This window comes from Nerophis ophidion, linkage group LG02 (assembly GCF_033978795.1).
Source record: "Nerophis ophidion isolate RoL-2023_Sa linkage group LG02, RoL_Noph_v1.0, whole genome shotgun sequence".
NCBI classification, from domain to species: domain Eukaryota; kingdom Metazoa; phylum Chordata; class Actinopteri; order Syngnathiformes; family Syngnathidae; genus Nerophis; species Nerophis ophidion.
The window spans coordinates 66,253,968-66,274,537 of NC_084612.1; the positions used below are offsets into that span (position 1 = coordinate 66,253,968).

A 20,570-nucleotide genomic window follows, 5' to 3' on the forward strand; every position below is an offset into this window, starting at 1 on the left:
TTGTACTTTTTTTTGGTTTGTTTATTTATGTTATTTTTATGTCATTGCCTGAAATAAATAAATGGGGGGGGGAAAGGACAGCAATCATAGTATTTATAAGCCCCAAATAATACACAGCACAGAATCAAAGCTATACATTGAATTATTTTAATAAGTTATTTCCCAATTTGTTTTATCTTACGATCACTTTTCCCTCAGAATAACAGGTGTGTTTCCAGAGTTTATTATAGTCTATAGAAGGCCAAAAGGCGCGCAAACACATTCCGTTGTTTTTCTCACCACTTCCCTGTTAGAGACTAAGTAGCGAGTGCGATGAATCAGCTGTACCACACCGGCCAATCAGATCGCAATGCGCTTGGGCCGCGATGCGAAGCCCCGCGCTCTGATTGGCTGTGGACGTTTTTTTCCAAAAAGGGGCGTATTTTTCGAGCCATCTTGACCGAATATTTAGCCATATTCGAGGTACATTAATTCGATATCTTGGCGGTAAAGCCGCCGTTTGAGTATGCACTGGCACAGTTAGAAAGCTTTTTGTCCCGGCCGTGTGAACGCTCGGCTTTGTCGACACAACAACGGTTTTCCGCAGCGTAGAGGATGACGCCGTCGCTCCCCAAAATGACCGGCTAAGCTAAGCTAAGCTAACGGGCTACCATGTCCGCCTCGGTTCCAGTCTGTCACTTTGCTTGACATTTTAGGTGTTTTTTTAATTTATTCCTTGCTGTTTGCAACTTGCACCGGTAAAGACCACTTCTCAAGGTAATACAACACATTGAGCGTTGTAAGTCTAATGTGGCGACGAGCCATTTTGTTGTATTACTTGCGTTTGTGCCCTCCTATTATCACAGTAATAGATAGCCTTATTGGTGTTGTGTTTTACCGCGAATGACTACTGGTACAAACAGTACATGCAGCAGTGTCCTGTCATTAAATGTATACATACATGTAAGTACTGTATGTCAGCATGGTGCATTATGTGTTTTTGCTGCTGTTGGCATATATAATTGTGTCGCTGTGTGTTGTGCGCTCAAAATGGCTGACGGACGTAGATACTCGGCTTGGTATTTAGCGCTCCTCAACCAAACTATGCACAGCAACAACAGGATAGGGGAATGTGATTGGACGTCGAGAAACGTGACAGCGACTCTGGCTCCTGATTGGACCAAAATAAGAGACACTGACGGAGGAGGCGTGTCAATACGGACGTACACATGCCACCTTTAACATTAAAGGCCTGCTGAAATGAGATTTTCTTATTTAAACGGGGATAGCAGGTCCATTCTGTGTGTCATACTTGATCATTTCACGATATTGCCATATTTTTGCTGAAAGGATTTAGTAGAGAATATCGACGATAAAGTTCGCAAGTTTTGGTCGCTAATAAAAAAGCCTTGCCTTTACCGGAAGTAGCAGACGATCTGCGCGTGACGTCACGGGTTGTAGGGCTCCTCACATCCTCACATTGTTTATAATCATAGCCAGCAGCAGCAAGAACTATTTGGACCGAGAAAGCGACAATTTCCCCCTTAATTTGAGCGGGAATGAAAGATTCGTGGATGAGGAAAGTTAGTAAAGCATTAATGAAAGAAAAAAAGAGATAAGGCGGCGGCTCCAGGAGCGATTCAGATGTTATTAGACACATTTACTAGGATAATTCTGGAAAATCCCTTATCTGCTTATTATGTTAATAGTGTTTCAGTGAGATTATAGTCATATCTGAAAGTCGGATGGCTGCTCTGACCGCCAGTGTCTCTGAGAGAAGCCAATAAAGGAGCCAAGATCACAGCTGCCTTTTTGACAACTGCAGGAGGAGGTCGCATAATCCGCTAAAGTCTCCAGTAAGAGCCAACTTAATATCCTAATTTTCCCATCCAAAAACTTGCTGGTTGACGTAGAGAAACATGTTTGCTTGACCGCTATGTGTTAAAGCTTCACAACAAACAAAGAAACACTGGCTGTGTTTCGGTTGCTAAAGGCAGCTGCAATCCACCAACAGCATTCTTCTTTATAGTCTCCATTATTAATTGAACAAATTGCCAAAGATTCAGCAACACAGATGTCCAAAATACTGTGTAATTATGCGATAAAAACAGACTACTTTTAGGCATGAGTGGTGCTGTGACGTCACAAGCACACGTCAACATAAGCGTCATCATTCCGCAACATTTTCAACAGGATACCTCGCGGGAAATTTAAAATTGCAATTTAGTAAACTAAACCGCCCGTATTGGCATGTGTTGCAATGTTAAGATTTCATCATTGATATATAAACTATCAGACTGCCTGGTCGGTAGTAGTGGGTTTCAGTAGGCCTTTATGTACACACGCAAGGTGTGTTTTTAAACCTTTTCTGAGCCAAGGCACATTTTTTTAATTGAAAAAATCTCGAGGCACGCCCCTGGCAGAAAACATTACAAAATGAAACTCAGCAGCCGATATTGACAGTAAAATGTCCTTCTCCCAATTGTTGGATATGAATTCAAACCATAACCAAGCATGCATCACTATAGCTCTTGTCTCAAAGTAGGTGTACTGACACCACCTGTCACATCACGCCGTGACTTCTGTTGAGTTTTTTGGTGTTTCCTGTGTGTAGTGTTTTAGTTATTGTCTCGCGTTCCTATTTTGTTGTTGATTGTCCTGTCATGTACCGATGTACTTTGTGGACGCCGTCTGCTGCTCCACACGCTGTAAGTCTTTGCTGTCGTCCAGCATTCTGTTTTTGTTTCCTTTGCAGCCAGTTCAGTTTTAGCTTCGTTTTGGATAGCCATCCCTAAGCTTCAATGCCTTTCATAGCGGCACTTGTCTTTTGTTTATTTTTGGTTTAAGCATTGGATACCTTTTTACCTTCACACTGCCTCCCGCTGTCGTATGCATATTGTGATCAAAACTAACCATGTTCCCGACACCTACAAAGAAATTAACTACCTGCTGTCACCTGGAGGAGTATGTCATGATTACTCTGCCGAGCTCTAGACAGTAGAGATACTCAACAACGGCACATTTTTAGGGGAAATGACATAATCTCCCACGGCACACCAGGCAATATCTCACGGTACGCCAGTGTGCCGCGGCATAGTGGCTGAAAAACACTGGTTTTATAAACAACACGGTTGTATGAAGAGTATGCTTTTATAAAAATGCAACTTTTTCCTGTACTGTGCTTGTGTTATGTGCAAATTATTCAAATTGCCCTGGAGTTTAAACATGCATTGCAGCAATGTTGTTTATTATTATCCTGACAAAAGAACACAGTTTCTGTCAAGCTGACATGTACAGAAAAGTGGGAAATTTTGGAATAGGAATTTGTCAGTTCAGATGTCTTTGATAAACTGAATAGAGCTGAATAGTTTGATGATGGAATAGAATGTGTTTAGAAATGTGGAAGTAAATAGACTCAAGTTCAACAGGAATGTGTGTAATGGAAACTGGGCCATGAAGGAAAATTTGGAAAAATGTTTTGACGATGGAATAGTTTGAATCGGTTGACAAGTGTGGTAACCAATTTCCCTGGGGATCATTAACATTTGTCTAAGTAGTAACAATTCAAGTTCAAAGAGAATTTATGCTATAAAAATTTGAAATTACAGGAAAGTGGACATTTTTTGTAACACCGTAATATGAAATCAGAATTATGTGGCTAATTACTGGGTTGTGAGTTTTTCCTTGCCCTTATGTGGGCTCTGAACTGAGAATGTTGTTGTGGCTTGTGCAGCCATTTGAGACACTTGTGATTTCGGGCTATATAAATAAACATTGATTGATTGAATTAGTGTTTGGTATCTCTTATAATATCCATTTCAACAAGCTCTGACTGGAGGCAGAGCGGGTTTCCCAGTAAACAGATTTTCAACCATCCCACTCACTGCTGTCATGTCTTTGGGTAGACCACTTTGCCTACATTGCCTTCCGAATCCCTCACACAGGGAAGCTTCACTGACCAAGATTCTGAACCACAACGGGCCAGATAGGGTTTGTAGGCACAACACGGTTTCTGGCCACTGTTCTTCAAGAACAATGAGTGCACGGACCAAATTTTTCTGTACATTGTACATGTGACTATAAAGATCATCTTCTGCTTCTTAATATTCCCAATTTCTTCTTCCTTTGCATCTGCAAGGTAGCTGGTGTCACCCCCCTGATGCAGGAGGAGAGAAAGTGGGAATGTAAGGCAGCTGGAAGAGGACTCAATATGGGTCGCGGGCGAGGCAGAGGTCGGGGCCGGGGTCGAGGCTCAGCGAGCGGGTTGCGCTCATCGTCGCCCTACAGACTGCAGCTCTCTCCATCCAGGGAGACACTGACGTACGCCCAAGCCCAGAAGATAGTGGAGGTGGACCTGGAAGGCAGGCTTCACCGAATCAACATCACAGATCTTCTGCCGGTGATCACGGAAGACGAGATGATGGCGCAGGACATCGCAGAGTGCAACAGCAACAAGGAGAACAGTGTGCAGACTCTGAGTAAAGTTCGCTTCTTCGGTAAACCCCCCAACACCAAAGGAAGGAAGAGCGGTAAAAATGTGTCGCAGCAAAATAAACTATCTGGATCCCTGCAGCAAACTGGATCTACGAATTCCCTCCAGATTCAAAGTCCACTCCCGGAGCCCACCTTTCGTGCGTTGGGTTCAGCTTCCCTTGCAGAGGCGCTTCCACTGCCTACATCCTACTACTGCTTTATCGAGAAATCCAGGGAGGAGCTGGAAAGCGTGGCAGAGTACGACATGGACGAAGAAGACCTAGCCTGGTTGGAGATGGTAAACCAAAAGAGAGTGTCCGACGGCCACGCCTCAGTGTCAGCGGACACTTTTGAGCTGTTGATTGACCGCCTGGAAAGGGAGTCCATCTTGGAGTCCCGCAGCCAGGCGTTGGCCCAGTGCGCCGTAGACGAGGACGCTTTCTGCTGTGTGTGCCTCGATGACGAATGTCTGAACAGCAATGTCATCCTCTTCTGCGACATCTGCAACCTGGCGGTGCACCAGGAGTGCTACGGAGTGCCGTACGTACCTGAGGGCCAGTGGCTGTGCCGCTGCTGCCTGCAGTCCCCCTCCCGCCCTGTAGACTGTGTGCTGTGTCCCAACCGAGGAGGTGCCTTCAAGCAGACCAGCGACGGACGCTGGGCCCACGTTGTATGCGCCATTTGGATTCCAGAGGTGTGTTTTGCCAACACGGTGTTCCTGGAGCCCGTCGAGGGGGTCAAAAACATCCCTCCTGCCCGCTGGAAGCTCACCTGCTACCTGTGCAAACAGAAAGGCAGGGGCGCATCCATCCAGTGCCACAAAGCCAACTGCTACCGGGCTTTTCATGTCACTTGCGCTCAGAAGGCTGGCCTGTACATGAAGATAGACCCGGTCCGGGAGACGGGCGTCAACGGTACCACATTCTCTGTAAAGAAAACCGCTTTTTGCGAGCATCACTCCCCAGTTGGGTCACGGCGGGATGGGTCCGGAGATGAGTCAGTGGAAGGGAGGATGGTCGGGGGAAGAGGTAACAGGGGGCAGAGGTCGTATACTCAGAGCTCCCCCACACCTTCAGAAAAGAAAGGGTCCAAAGGTCAGAAGAAGAAGACTACTAAGGGGACCAGAGGGTCCACACGTCGCTCCAATGTGCCTGTGCTGCTTGTACCTCAAATCCCATCACACAGGTGAGACCACAACAAACATCCCCTTTGGATTTGCTCAAAGGAAATACAGACTGACTGCATCTTGTCTGCAGGCTGAACAAAATCTGCACAGGAGTGGAGGTCCAGCGGAAAAATCAGTTCATGCAGCGGCTTCATAACTACTGGCTACTGAAACGTCAGTCGAGAAACGGGGTGCCTTTGATACGCCGACTTCACTCACACCTGCAGGCCCACAGGACGACAGAACAGGTACGTCATCCACCATTTTGCTGCGTGTTTAAAGACACCTTAGGTTTTAACTAAGTATCTGTGTGCTTTTTCATGTCCAGAAGGAGCCAGATGAGAAGCTAAGTGCCGCCAGAGAAGAACTGCGCTACTGGCAAAAGTTGAGGCAAGACCTGGAGAGAGCCAGACTTCTGGTGGAACTCATCCGCAAGAGAGAGCGGCTAAAGAGAGAACAGGTTTGTCGCGCATTACAAAGTCTTCCTAAAGTTATGCTTTAAGGTCGATGGATTTCCTTCCACACCTCAGATGAAAATTCAACAGGCCGCTCTGGAGCTCAAGCTGACGCCGGCATTGGTGCTCCTTCGATCCACCTTGGACCAGCTGCAGGAGAAGGACACAGCCAAAATCTTCTCTCAGCCTGTCAATTTATCAGAGGTTGGTTGAAACCTTTCAATACTTTTCGCCCAATTCCAGGCAGCTGAAGTTGTCCTTTTTTAATGATCCACTGAGGTCCCAGACTACCTGGAGTTCATATCCCAGCCCATGGACCTGTCCACCATGCGGGCCAAGTTGGAGGGACATGCCTACTGCTCCATCACGGACCTGGAGAAGGACTTTGACCTTATGATCTCAAACTGCCTCAAGTACAACTCGAAGGACACAATGTTTCATCAAACAGCCTTACAGCTGCGGGAAGTGGGCGGGGCTGTTCTCCGCCACGCTCTTAGGCAGTCTCACACCATCGGACTGGACCCGAGCACTGGCATGCACCTGCCGGAGTCTCCCAACAAGCATGGCTTCAACCAGTGCACGTGGGATGACGGTAAGTGGGCATGGCTTGTTGTTGAATTTGTTGGCATCACACGGTCACTAACATTTTCTCGTTTTTTCTAGTCGACTCCATCCTGGATCCTGACAACAGACTACACCTGAGCACCGACGAGCAGCTCAAGACCTTGCTGGAAAAACTGGATGTGGTGACGTCCATGGGGACTAGCGGCGGACGAACCAAGCGCATTCGATTACTGCGGCGAGAAATCAACGCTCTGAGACAGAAGGTGAACCCACCGCCACAGCAAAACCCTCAGACGGTTAACGCCAATGACAAGCAGGTTAAAGAGGAGGAGGAGGAGGAAGCAGCAGCCAAAGAAAAGAAAAACGAAAACAAGAAAGCTGTGGATAAAGGAGTTGTCACAGCAGGTAAACTATGATTGTTTGCAAAAAGTACTAAACATTAACATGTCTTTTATTTCTCAATGACTGGAATGTTTGTTAATGAAAACTAAAATCAGGAATATGCAAGGAGTGTGTAACTATAAAGGTGCATAATTTGGTGCAGGTAAAAAACATTTAATTATATAAAATATTATATTATGATTTTTTTACTACATATAAAAAACACTTTCTTGTTGTCTACATAACATGTAAGGGTGGTTATTTGGTTAAAATGTCGCATAGATTATGTTTTAAGGATCATCTTCAAGCCGCTTTCTGATCGTCTATTCAGGATCCGCCGTTGTGTTTCCTATTTACGTGGCTCCACTTCGATCGCGTCTTCTCCTCGCAGGCCATGTTGTAGTTTTTAGCGCTTCCATATGGAGCCTAATTACATATAAGTTAGAACTAGTGCTAGATGATTATGGCAAAAATAATAATTATGATTATTTTGATTGATATAGTAATCATTAATTACACGATTATTCATCATTTGAAAACATTAATATTTATTGTACCACCAAAACTAACCTTTAAAAAATAGGGTTAAAAAGACGGATATAAATTAGTAATGAATAAACCCAAACAGTCAAATTGTAGTAATAACAATACATTTAAATAACAATGGCAATATAAAACAACTAAAAATATATTTTTATGTTTTATTTTTAGTACCATTATTTACACTTATTTTACCACCATAGTGTGTGCTTTTTGTGTCAAAAATCATTTTATAAAATACTTGTTAATTAAATGCAAAATTTCTCACAATTATTGGTGAAATACATCTTTGGACAATTTTGACCAGTATTTTAGGTTAAAGCATAATAATTGTGTAAATCTATCAATAAGTGCTTTAAGTTCATCATGTTTTTGAAAAATGTAATTTGTTCACGCAGTCAGATCGAATGTGGTGCAACGCACTATTATTGTGAATGAGGGGAAGTGTGCTGCTGTTATCAGTTTGGCATGTGGAGGCGACTTAAGGCTGTTTGAGTTGCGAATGCTGTCGTGTTTGTAAATTGCTCATACAACAAGCAAATTAGACGTGTGGTGGGTGTATGGATTGTTCTGGCTAGTTTTAGCTTCGTAGTTTAGTCGCTTTTTCAAGTGACCGCATCGACATTGTTAATGACACGGCGGCTGCGTGTTTAGGGGATTAATGAGTGGTCCCCGACACATTATTTTCACAAACAAATGTTCCTTCTCACAGTGAAAGCATGTCACTCACATTTATGTCAATAATCATAATATTCAACTAATAAGTAGCAAACATTGTGAGAACCCAAACTTTTAGTAGACATACTTTTTTTCCCCCCACTTATTCGCTGCTCATCTGTTCCGCCGTTAGGGAGAACATGCACAAGGCACATGATATTTTTAAAATCATTTTTTCTGGCCCTATGATAACGGATATACAAAAACTGGGGCAAACATTGGCAAACATTTTGGTCAAACTAAACAAACAAAACGTGGGTCATACTAAAACCAAGGTACCAATTACTGTGGAACCAGGTGAAATTTGGTCACCTGTCGCGGCACAATGGTTGGGAATCACAATGCTATTGTGAGGATAACCCTTCTATTCCTGAACCGCTGCAAACACAAAGGGTGCAGTTTTGTAAAACCCCGCACCCCACTTTTACTTTTATTTTCCTCCTCTGCTTGGACATGAATAATTAATTCCCCAAAAATTGAGGTTTTTCACCATCAATAATTCTAATTACCGTATTTTTCGGAGTATAAGTCGCACCTGCAGAAAATCCATCATAAAGAAGGGGAAAAACATATATATGTCGCACTGGAGTATTAGTCGCATTTTTGGAAGAAATGTATTTGATAAAACCCAACACCAAGAACAGACATTTGAAAGGCAATTTAAAATAAATAAAGAATAGTGAACAACAAGCTAAATAAGTGTACGTTATATGACGCATAAATAACCAACGGAGAACGTGCCTGGTATTTTAACGTCATATATTATGGTAAGAGTCATTCAAATAACTATAACATATAGAACATGCTATACGTTTACCATACAATCTGTCACTCCTATTTCCTGAATCCAATAAAATATTTTACGTTTAGTCTCTTACGTGAATGAGCTAAATAATCCATCCATCCATCCATCCATCATCTTCCGCTTATCCGAGGTCGGGTCGCGGGGGCAGCAGCCTAAGCAGGGAAGCCCAGACTTCCCTATCTCCAGCCACTTCGTCTAGCTCTTCCCGGGGGATCCCGAGGCGTTCCCAGGCCAGCCGGGAGACATAGTCTTCCCAACGTGTCCTGGGTCTTCCCCGTGGCCTCCTACCAGCTGGACGTGCCCTAAACACCTCCCTAGGGAGGCGTTCGGGTGGCATCCTGACCAGATGCCCGAACCACCTCATCTGGCTCCTCTCGATGTGGAGGAGCAGCGGCTTTACGTTGAGCTCCTCCCGGATGGCAGAGCTTCTCACCCTATCTCTAAGGGAGAGCCCCGCCACCCGGCGGAGGAAACTCATTTCGCCCGCTTGTACCCGTGATCTCATCCTTTCGGTCATGACCATAGGTGAGGATGGGAACGTAGATCGACCGGTAAATTGAGAGCTTTGCCTTCCGGCTCAGCTCCTTCTTCACCACAACGGATCGATACAATGTCCGCATTACTGAAGACGCCGCACCGATCCGCCTGTCGATCTCACGATCCACTCTTCCCCCACTCGTGAACAAGACTCCTAGGTACTTTAACTCCTCCACTTGTAAATAATATTATTTGATATTTTACGGTAAAGTGTTAATAATTTCACACATAAGTCGCTCCTGAGTATAAGTCGCACCCCCGACCAAACTATGAAAAAACTGAGACTTATAATCCGGAAAATTCAGGATTCTATGAATTGTCATTCTAGTTCATTAGTGAAGCTAAAAATGATTTCCTCATCTAGATGACTCACCACCTGTATTAGAACCCACGTGTCCAATGTCATCACCGCTGCCGGGCGACGCCCCACTCGAACCGCCCATCCTGGGGATTGCAACATCTGGTCGGAGGTCACCGGGACGCTCCTACAAGCGTCATAGGCCGTCCCGCACCAGCAGCAAAAGCCAGGGCGAGGAGGAAGCCGAACTCGGCGAGACGCCGTCGTCCCAACCGGAGGCCGTTCACGAGGTAACGCCGCTGGGAACGCCGCCGGCTCAGCCCGTGGTTGGGGTGGGCCGGCGTACGTCCATTCTGTTCAAGAAGGCCAAAAACGGGGTGAGAGTGGCAAAAAAGAAATCTCCGCCACGACAGAACAGCAAAGATCAAAGCAACGGTTTGGACGGCTTCACCACCTTGCCTCCATCTTCCAACGCTTCGCCGACTCCTCCCTCGTCCTTCTCGCACCACCTCAGGTCCAGAGGTCACAGCTCCGAAAACGAAGGGGATAAACAGTCGGCGCCTTCTTGTGAGGAAGGTGAGCAGCAAACATTTTAAGATGAAACATGGACAAAAGCAAATGTATCCTTGTTATTCTGTTTAGAGCTGACAAATGGGAACTCTGAGGAGGAGCAACAAGTGAAGTGAGTGCAGCTCACTTACCTTTTTGTCTGTGTTGGCATGGACGTACACCACACTCTCTGCTTTGTCACCTTGCAGCTGCACGCCATCGCCTCCCAAACGCAGTCGAGGTAAACCTGCTCTGGCCAAGGATCCCAACAATGACAACGCAGAACTCTCTGAATCTGGTTGGTATTCCTTTTTTAAAAGTTTTGTTATGCGGTGAGCTTGTTTTTCGTCCACTCCCAAATCTGGAGCTTGTGAAATTGATTTTTTTCCAGCTTGTAGATTGACTGCAAGGGTCATATATTCAGCAGCGTCGTATATTTGGGTTTTTATTGACTGTTTTTTTCTATAATTAGCTCTTTGAAATGACATTCTTTCATCTTCTGGATCAGTGGTTCTCAAGCTTTTTTCAGTGATGTATCCCCTGTGAACATTTTTTTTAATTCAAGTACCCCCTAATCAGAGCAAAGCATGTTTGGTAAAAAAAAAAAAAAGAGATACAGAAGTAAAATACAGCACTATGTCATCAGTTTCTGATTTATTAAATTGTATAACAGTGCAAAATATTGCTCATTTGTAGTGGTGTTTTCATGAACTATTTGGAAAAAAAGATATAAAAATAACTAAAAACTTATTGAAAAATAAACAAGTGATTAAATTATAAAGATTTCTACACAGAGAAGTAATCAACTTAAAGTGCCCTCTTTGGGGATTGTGATAGAAATCCATCTGGATTCATCAATTTACGTAATTCTAAACATTTCTTCACAAAAAAGGAAATCTTTAACATGAATATTTATGGAACATGTCCACAAAAAAATCTAGCTGTCAACACTGATTATTGCATTGTTGTATTTCTTTTCACAGTTGACTTACATTCATATTTTGTTGAAGTATTATTCAATAAATATATTTATAAAGGATTTTTGAATTGTTGCTATTTTTAAAATATTTAAAAAAAAATCTCACGTACCCCTTGGGATACCTTCAAGTACCCCCAGGGGTACGCGTACCCCCATTTGAGAACCACTGTTCTAGATTGACTGGAAGGGTCATATTCAGTGGTGTCGTATTTTTGGGTTAATATTGACTGTTTTTTCTGTAATTAGATCTTTGAAATTACATTCTTTCATCTTCCATTTCAGCTGGAATGGTCTTGCATTCATTATTAAGGCTGTCTGTCAAAAGATTAAAATATTTAACCGCATTGTTCATAGTTAACTCAAAATTGTTGTGATTAATCACATAGATATAATTTTTCATTACTAAGTGTACCATGAACAGATTATTTTTCAAGGTTTTAAAACTATGACTGAACAATTTGTATGCTTTAATGACATGTTTATTAAACATTATGCGTTTTGTAAACAGTATAACACAAAATTGACTTAAACACCCTTTTAATGACACTATAAAAATTAAGTGCATTGTCGTATCCCCAGGAGAATTGCAATTCTTGCTGTAGAAGCACTTGCATTCAGAGGAGAGGACCTTCATTTTCCATGTTTAGATACCAGGTTTGCGCATTAATAACACAAAATGTGGATTTATTTAGTCATGGTTTGATTTTCAAAGATGTTTGGTAATGTAATCTGGAATATTTTAACCTGGAAAAATGCTCCAGATAGTCTGCACATTAAATGGTGTTCATATCGCTGCATGACAGTGTCTTTTTATTTTTTAATTAAGTAAAATATTCAGTCTGCTAAACATTCTGTAATTGAGGACTATCAACCAAAACATGTTATAAACAATAAAAATTAAAAAAAGAGCCATATGTGGTAATGTGGCCAGAAATGGTACTGCAATCACAGTCAAAATTCTGTAGTCCCCTCCCACTCTCCGTGACTGAGGTTGCCAGATATGCAGGCAAATCCTACTCCAAGGAACTACAAATGTCAATCAAGGATTCCTATGTTGTAGGTTTCTCTTGTTTATTCTTCTTGCAAGATGGAGCATAATATTGTTTTTTTTTAATATTGTTTTTAACATGGCTGTGCAGCACTCTGGAAACGTTATTGTTGTTTAAATGTGCTATATAAATAAAGTGGATTGGATTGGATGGTTTACTAAGTAATTATGCCACATTTTACTAATGTTTTAAATAATGTATTTGTAAAGTTACGCAGTTATATTTGTCGGGACAGATTGTTGGCATTACCCTGCTAAAATGTCTAGTTTGACCGCAGGGACCACCATCGAAATAATTATATATAATAATATATTATATATCGCATAGGCCTACTTTGATGGCAAGCCAAGGCAAACAGTAAAATTACCGCCACATCACCATTTTTCAGTGCAGAGTGCGATTCTATGAGCTAACCCACATTACGCATAAATCATATAGCCTACTACCATGTCAATACACAAAGTAGAAAATCATTACATGTACTGCATTATATTGTGCCAAGCAAATAGCCCCCCATATGTGCCTGATGCACATACAGTTCTAGAAACCGCAATTAGCCGTGCTAATGTTGGAACCCATTTCCTCAGCGTATCAGCATATTGGGAAGGAAATAGGCACTGACACTACCCATATTCACATAGAGCAAAATATATTTTCGACAAATAAAACCTGTCAGTTGGATGACACATCGACATAAAAGCTAACGGGCATTTATTTCCCCAGTTAGCCTATATGTTGATGTGTCATTGACCAGGCTAGCATGCTAAGCATTCGTTGCACAAAAATACTAGCTTTGTTAGACAAGATCATAGACCATATTGACATATCTATTTCCATTTATCATAAGTAATACGAAAACGTAAATGCCTTATTGATCAAGGAGGAAATTAGCAAGTGTGACGTCAGATGAAAAAAAAATTGTCTCCATCTTCCAAAGCCATCCCCGATATAAATCCTTGTTTTGTTCCTGGCTTTGTTATGAATATGTTGAGAATTGTAACAACGCCTTTTAGATTGACTTAAGGTCTGACATGTTTAGTAACTTTACCAGTGGCAGTAGCTAGATGAAGGTGGTGGTGCGTAACCTGCAACCTGGATGTGACACACTCATAGACTTTCTAATTGGTCAAACGGTAGAGGGCGGGGCATCGAAATGAAAACAATAACAAGATTTGGGGGCTGTTAATCAAATTTTGAAATGAGCATTTCATGTATGATAACATGATAACAGTAGCTTAGCCAGCTAAGCTACTGTTATCAGTTATAAAAATATTTAAAAACAACAGGATGTATTAATGCCTTTTAACATATCAGGGCCATTAAATGATGACTTGACATTAAATTATTACATATGGCACCTTTAAACATTATTTCAGCCTACCAGATTATCCCCCTCTTTAACTAATGTACGAGCATTTATTCAAGTACACATTAACAGATTACATTACAAAACATCTCTGACAAAGCATGATCGTAATGTAAAACATTTTTCATTGTTACCGTAGTTATACTGGATGTAACACATAGCACTTTTATTTTGAAGCCAGGAGTGTGTGATTGTTGTGAAAAGAGATGGCTTTACAAATTTTGACGGCAGACTATAAAATTGCCTCTCAACTTCCTGCCTACAGTCTTTACTTTCTGCTGAGCTTTTATCCCATTTTACTAAACCAGTTAACGTAACAATCTACCATTTTATGTTTAGTGCAGTAAACTAATCTAAACACGGAAATTAGCTCCGCCTCTCTGAATGCAAGCCTCGAGCAGGCAGTAGGTCCAGTGATGACGGCTCACGGCGATCGTCAATGAAAATGGTCCTGTCTTGTTGGGAGAACGACTTGCCATGGCTTTGGACCTGGGCCTGCCAATGATGTACCATTTTTTTTGTACATTGCTGCTTGCTATTTTTGTCCGAGTGTGGCTGTGAACAGATACATTGTACCACATTATGGAATGGACTAGGGGTCAGACAGGATGTGTGCATGTTAATCGCGCGTCAAAAAAATTAGCTTTGTTAAAGTTATTGCGTTATCCTGTTAACTTTTACAGCTCCAATTATAATTAATAGTACGAGTATAAGTAGTAGTATTTCCAGCACCATTGGCGCCTGCAAAGGTATTTTTATGTGCACATAAATGACATTGTCGTTTTCCCGAAAACAATTGATGGACAGAAAGCTATCTTGTTCCGTGTTTGAACGGTCTATGTTGGACTGTGTTGTTTACAGCAATGCCGACACTTCTGTGTTTGGATGCTGAGACAGAACTGGGGCCCTTGGACCTGGTTTGGGCCAAATGCAGAGGATACCCCTCATATCCGGCCATGGTAAGAAGGGCAAGAAGGTAAAGGATAAGGTTCAATGGACCCAAGCTAAGATTTAAGTGACCTCGCTACAGATTGTCGACCCAGAGATGCCCCAGGAAGGACTCCTTCTCAATGGCATCCCCATCCCAGTGCCTCCTGTGGAAGTGCTCAAACTACGAACTGAGGTGGACGAAAAGCTCTTCCTGGTGCTCTTCTTTGACACCAAACGGACTTGGTAAGCTCTAGGGGCAGTATGTCAATGTTCATGTCATAAGAATTGACCCTTCTGGGAGGGAGATGATAGATTATGTACACCAAAAACGACAACAAACACATTACTATTGTGTTTGTGTGCATATATATATATATATATATATATATATATATATATATATATATATATATATATATATATATATATATATATATATATATATATATATATATATATATATATCATACAGTGGGGCAAAAAAGTATTTAGTCAGCCAGCGATTGTGCAAGTTCTCCCACTTAAAATGATGACAGAGGTCTGTAAATTTCATCATAGGTACACTTTAACTGTGAAAGACAGAATGTGAAAAAAAATCCAGGAATTCACATTGTAGGAATTTTAAAGAATTTATTTGTAAATTATGGTGGAAAATAAGTATTTGGTCAACCATTCAAAGCTCTCACTGATGGAAGGCAGTTTGGGCTCAAAATCTCACCATACATGGCCCCATTCATTCTTTCCTTAACACGGATCAATCGTCCTGTCCCCTTAGCAGAAACACAGCCCCAAAGCATGATGTTTCCACCCCCATGCTTCACAGTAGGTGCGGTGTTCTTGGGATGCAACTCAGTATTCTTCTTCCTCCAAACACGACGAGTTGAGTTTATACCAAAAAGTTCCATTTTGGTTTCATCTGACCACATGACATTCTCCCAATCCTCTGCTGTATCATCCAGAATGAATGGGGCCATGTATCGTGAGATTTTGAGCCAAAACCTCCTTCCATCAGTGAGAGCTTTGAATGGTTGACCAAATATTTATTTTCCACCATAATTTACAAATAAATTATTTTAAATTCCTACAATGTGAATTCCTGGATTTTTTACAGACCTCTGTCATCATTTTAAGTGGGAGAACTTGCACAATCGGTGGCTGACTAAATACTTTTTGCCCCACTTTATACACGTGTGAGTGTGTGTGTATGTACATTACTAGAACATCATTAAAAAGCTCATATTTGACTTCCAGGCAGTGGCTCCCTCGGGACAAACTGCTGTCGATGGGGATGGATGACACGGTGGACAAGCTACGCCTGATGGAAGGGAAGAAGCCAAGTGTTCGCAAGTCTGTGCACATGGCTTACGACCGCGCCATGATGCATTTAAACCGCATCAGAGGCAACCTGAACTTCACTCCTTCCAACTTTATATGACTTTTTATTGGCAGGTAAATTAATGGGAACCTCTCTAGTAAAATTACACGTTCAGTAGATAAAACGAGTGGGAAAGTGTTTTTTTTTTTTGTTTTGTACTGTGTTCATGTCAAACCGTTCTTATTTGACTTTTTGCCAAAGTTAAGGAAGCTGAAGGGTGTAAATGTAGATTGCTAAAGAGATCGTCTTGATCTGAAGTATTGGCATTGCATTTGTGTTTTGACAAAGTCTCACTGTACACTCGCTTCATCGCTGGACTCACAGGGTTTGTACTGAAATATTGCTTTTGTTTAGCTTCATGTTGTGGTCTAGCCATGAAGCGATGGTGGGAGTGGGACTTGTACTCTGGCTTTTCTTTTTTCCATATTGTGAAACAAAGTACTCTGATAGTGTCAAGCTGGTGTTTGTGCAAACAAAATCTACTGCGTCTTTTGTTTTGTAGCAGACATAAAAAAGCACAAACGTTCACTGGCAGGAGTATGTGGAGAGAGCGGGAGTAACCTCATCGTCGTCATAAAAAGTGCATGTGTAAAGTTTTGTACATATGTAAATGTTTGTTTATACTGGCTAACAGGAAGTAATTTAAGGAATGCTAATTTAGAATCTTAATTTATAAAACACAATGTGGCAGTTGAGTTATTTTAAATACATATATATATATATGTTCGAAGCTTCGTAGCTATTTGTAACAGTGTCTTCTTTATAATTAAAAAAAAAAAATCAAGTCATGCGGCACAATACCTAAGCAGATCTTGTACCCAAGATCTAATAAAAATATCATCGGGCCAAGACGATATTTTCTCACGCAAGAATAAATGCTGTTTGAGACAACTGAATCTCTATGTCTGTTTTCTTGGTTGTGGTTATACAGTATATCTACATTAGTACATTTAAAGAAGTAGAGGAAAAAAACAATCATGATAGTGAAACATTATCTGGGAAATTATCCTTGAAAAAAACTACATTAACTCATGACTGCATTTAAAAATCATATTATAAGAAAATTTAATAAAAATTAAAGCTGCAAGCAGCGATGGACGGGACCGACTTGCTGGTGTTTCCTCCTGCCTTTACCCATTCAACATATCTTTACCTGCACATCACCTACCTTCCCTGCATCCTGGGGTCACACTGGTGCTTCTTTCTTTCACCCATACATGCTGGTACTTCCTGCCATCACCCAGACAACATATCTTTACCTGCACATTACCTACCTTCTTTGTATCCTGGAGTCTAACTGGTGCCTCCTTTCACCCAATCAACATATCTTTTTACCTGCACAGTACCTACCTTCTCTGCATTGTGTGGTCATGCTGGTGCTTCCTGCTTTTAAGTGGCCATCTTGAGACGGCAGCAGCGCAGCAGTTCTTTGAAAGCTTGTAAAATCAAAACTGGAGCAGTTAGAAAAACTCTTTGCGCAACTTTTAATCAGAAGGGTTCAATCTCTTTTGTGTGCAAGTTTGAAGCCGACAAAACAAACGCACTCAGAGGAGATAATGTTTGAAAAAAGGTGACAGGTTTTTACAAAACTTTTGTTTTGAAGGGGTAATTGCCAACTTCCTGTTGATTTTTGCTGAAGGATGTCAATTAATAAAATATGGGTCTAAGTGAGACCTACATAGGAGGTTTTGTTTCATGTCTCTACGACATTCCTACAGGAAGTTACAAGCAGTTTTGTCAGTGTTTTATTCCCAGGGGGGGCTAGAGCGCAATTTTGAGTTTTGGGGGTGTCCAGTTTGGTGAGTTTTGAAGCATTTTAAGGGGGTCAAATTACAGCTCAAAGAGGCAAAAATTAAAATATTTAAGAAACTTTGTTTTGAAGGGGTTTTTGCCAACTTCCTGTTGATTTTTGCTGAATGTTGTAAGTGTATGAAATGTAGGTCTAAAACAGACCTACATGGAGGTTTTTGTTTCATGTCTCTACGACATTCCTGACGGAAGTTAAAAGCAGTTTTGTCTGTGTTTTATCTCAGGGGGCGCTAGAGCGCAATTTTGAGTTTTGGGGTTTGGTTTTTTATTAGATGGCAATTTTTGCCAGTCCTGATGTGTGTGTTAAATTTGGTGAGTTTTGAAGCATGTTAAGGGGGTCAAATTACAGCTCAAAGAGGCGGCGGTATAATAATAATAAAACCTTAGAAATACAATAGGGTCCTCTGTCCTAAAGGGACATTCGGTCCCTAAAAAAACTCCCTCATGATGAGACGAAAGAACTTCTGACTTCCTCTCAAGTAGACAAACCACATTAAGATTGTACGTTTGTTTTGGAAAGGGGAGTGCATACAAGCACATGGAGGCCATACAGCTGAACTATTTTGATCAGAAATTGTTCTGGGGGCCACATTTTCAGAAAGCAAATTTCTCCCTTCCTTATTTTTATTTTCTCTATAATATGTAATTACACACACATAAAATGGTACCTCGGTTTTTGTTATTAATCTGTTCCAAAGGGTCCGCTAAAAACCAAAACAATTTTTCAAATAATACATATTGTAATTCCAATTAATCTATTCCAGACACCCAAAACCTTCAACTCAACAAATTATTTTACAGAGAAAAAAAATGTTTTACCTGCAAAAAACAATGTAAAATCCATATAAATGATGAATATACTGGATAAATGAACATTTAACATCCCATTTACCTTTATCAGAGACTCTAGTTGGGGAAGAGAAACAGCTGGTAAGCACCAAATTATCCTTGAAAAGAAAACAGAACAGCACAACACGAGCACCTGAGAGAAGATCATTAAATCCTGGAGGGACTTGGCAACCTCCTGTTTACCATGGCTAAAGACAGAAGTAAAGTACTATCACAAACTCTAATGGGCGATGTCAACACAGCATTGCTAAGCATGAGGTAATTAGGTTGGTCGACTTTGACATTCAACTTACTTCCGGAGATGGCGAGAAAGACACGAAAAGACGTGTGTGCGTGCCCAGCTTATTATTATTTTTTTTTCCTGCGTGATTATTGCTATTCCTTTAAACAGGAATATATGAACATCCCATTGAGAGCAGATATTGTCCAGTAAGTGATTGTTTTATTATGTCCGTAGTTTGCATGTGTTGTTTAGCACAGTTTCTTAAACTAGTAGCTCATCTTCCATATATTCACTCAAAATTAAAAGGTACTGGATCATCATTTGTCCTAAAGTAATAGTTGTGTTGTTGAAGGGAAAAGCCAAAGTTGTGATGCATCCGTGAAATTAATACTAAACTAATCAATGGATAAATCATATTGGCAGATTAGTCCGTGCTTTGTTTTGTTTCTCTGCCGCTTCTAAAGAGGGTTCATTATGCATCGGTCTGAGCAGCTTTTTAGGCGCTTATGATCTTTCAGTGAACCCTATTGTCAGTCATCCACTCTCTTCGGCCCTGCGGGAGGAGGTGTGGCCCGTTAGTATACTCACACACACAGAAGCTTGGCCTTGTACCATAAATGACCCCATAGGCCAGGGGTCGGCAACCCGCGGCTCCGGAGCCGCATGCGGCTCTTTGACCACTGTGGTGTGGCTCAGCTGCATACTTGTCGTAATCCAGTATCTCTAAGAAATCTCCTGGGGCAAACACTGTCCGATTTTCACCCGAACAACAATTATGAGGGCGTGCTGTGATGGCAATGTCTTCAACGTCCTCTAAATCATGTCGTCGCGCCCGCTTTTTTCACCATGCTATCCGTGTGCCGGTAGGTCAAATGTAATATACGGCTTCTGTTAACACTCGTAAGTATCTGCAAGGCATACTTGGTCAACAGCCATACAGGTCACACTGAGGGTGGCCATATAAACAACTTTAACACTGTTACAAATATGCGCCACACTGTGAACCCACACCAAACAAGGATGACAAACACATTTCGGGAGAACATCCACACTGTAACAACATAAACACAGCAGAACAAATACCCAGAATCCCATGTATCTCAAACTCTTCCGGGCTACATTATACACCCCGCTACCACCAAACCCCGCCCACCTCAACCGACGCACGGCTGAGGTGTCCTTGGCTGCTAGCCGCTAACAGCCAAGGATTTCGATGACCTCAACGAAGATAAGATGACAACACGCAGACGAAGCGGGGACAAGGCGAAATCACAAGGCCCCCAGCCCATTCCGTCACGTACTGTGTGTCCTTTACCTGCTTTGCATAATATATGTGACCACTCCTTTTAGAGGCGGCCTCAGTGACGTAGACTATGGATCCCTGAATAAAAAGAGGGACTAAGTGGTCTACCACTTGGTGGCTGAGTTGCTGTTGTTCCCAAAATCTTTCATTTTCTTATAATAAAGCCGACAGTTGACTTTGGAATATTTAGGAGCGAGGAAATTTCACGAATGGATTTGTTGCAC

The 20,570-nt window shown here is 41.7% G+C and overlaps 1 protein-coding gene across 4 annotated transcripts; it reads left to right on the plus strand.

The window, feature by feature from the left end:
• The first annotated feature begins 403 nt into the window (after window positions 1-403).
• On the plus strand, window positions 404-17,058 carry brpf3a (bromodomain and PHD finger containing, 3a). 4 transcript variants are annotated; one of them, XM_061889005.1, is made up of 14 exons: window positions 404-756; window positions 4,118-5,637; window positions 5,709-5,865; window positions 5,946-6,077; window positions 6,148-6,276; window positions 6,352-6,664; window positions 6,736-6,899; window positions 6,954-7,041; window positions 9,981-10,490; window positions 10,557-10,596; window positions 10,673-10,761; window positions 14,719-14,816; window positions 14,888-15,030; window positions 16,039-17,058. In XM_061889005.1, the coding sequence occupies exons 2-14, from the start codon at window positions 4,139-4,141 to the stop codon at window positions 16,220-16,222; spliced, it is 3,546 nt and encodes a 1,181-aa protein (XP_061744989.1). In that variant the 5' UTR covers window positions 404-756; window positions 4,118-4,138; the 3' UTR covers window positions 16,223-17,058. The 4 variants fall into 4 exon arrangements, with proteins under 4 accessions (XP_061744989.1, XP_061744965.1, XP_061744980.1 ...); XM_061888981.1 differs by having other exon boundaries at window positions 6,736-7,041; XM_061888996.1 differs by having other exon boundaries at window positions 5,949-6,077; window positions 6,736-7,041.
• Window positions 17,059-20,570: the final 3,512 nt, after the last annotated feature.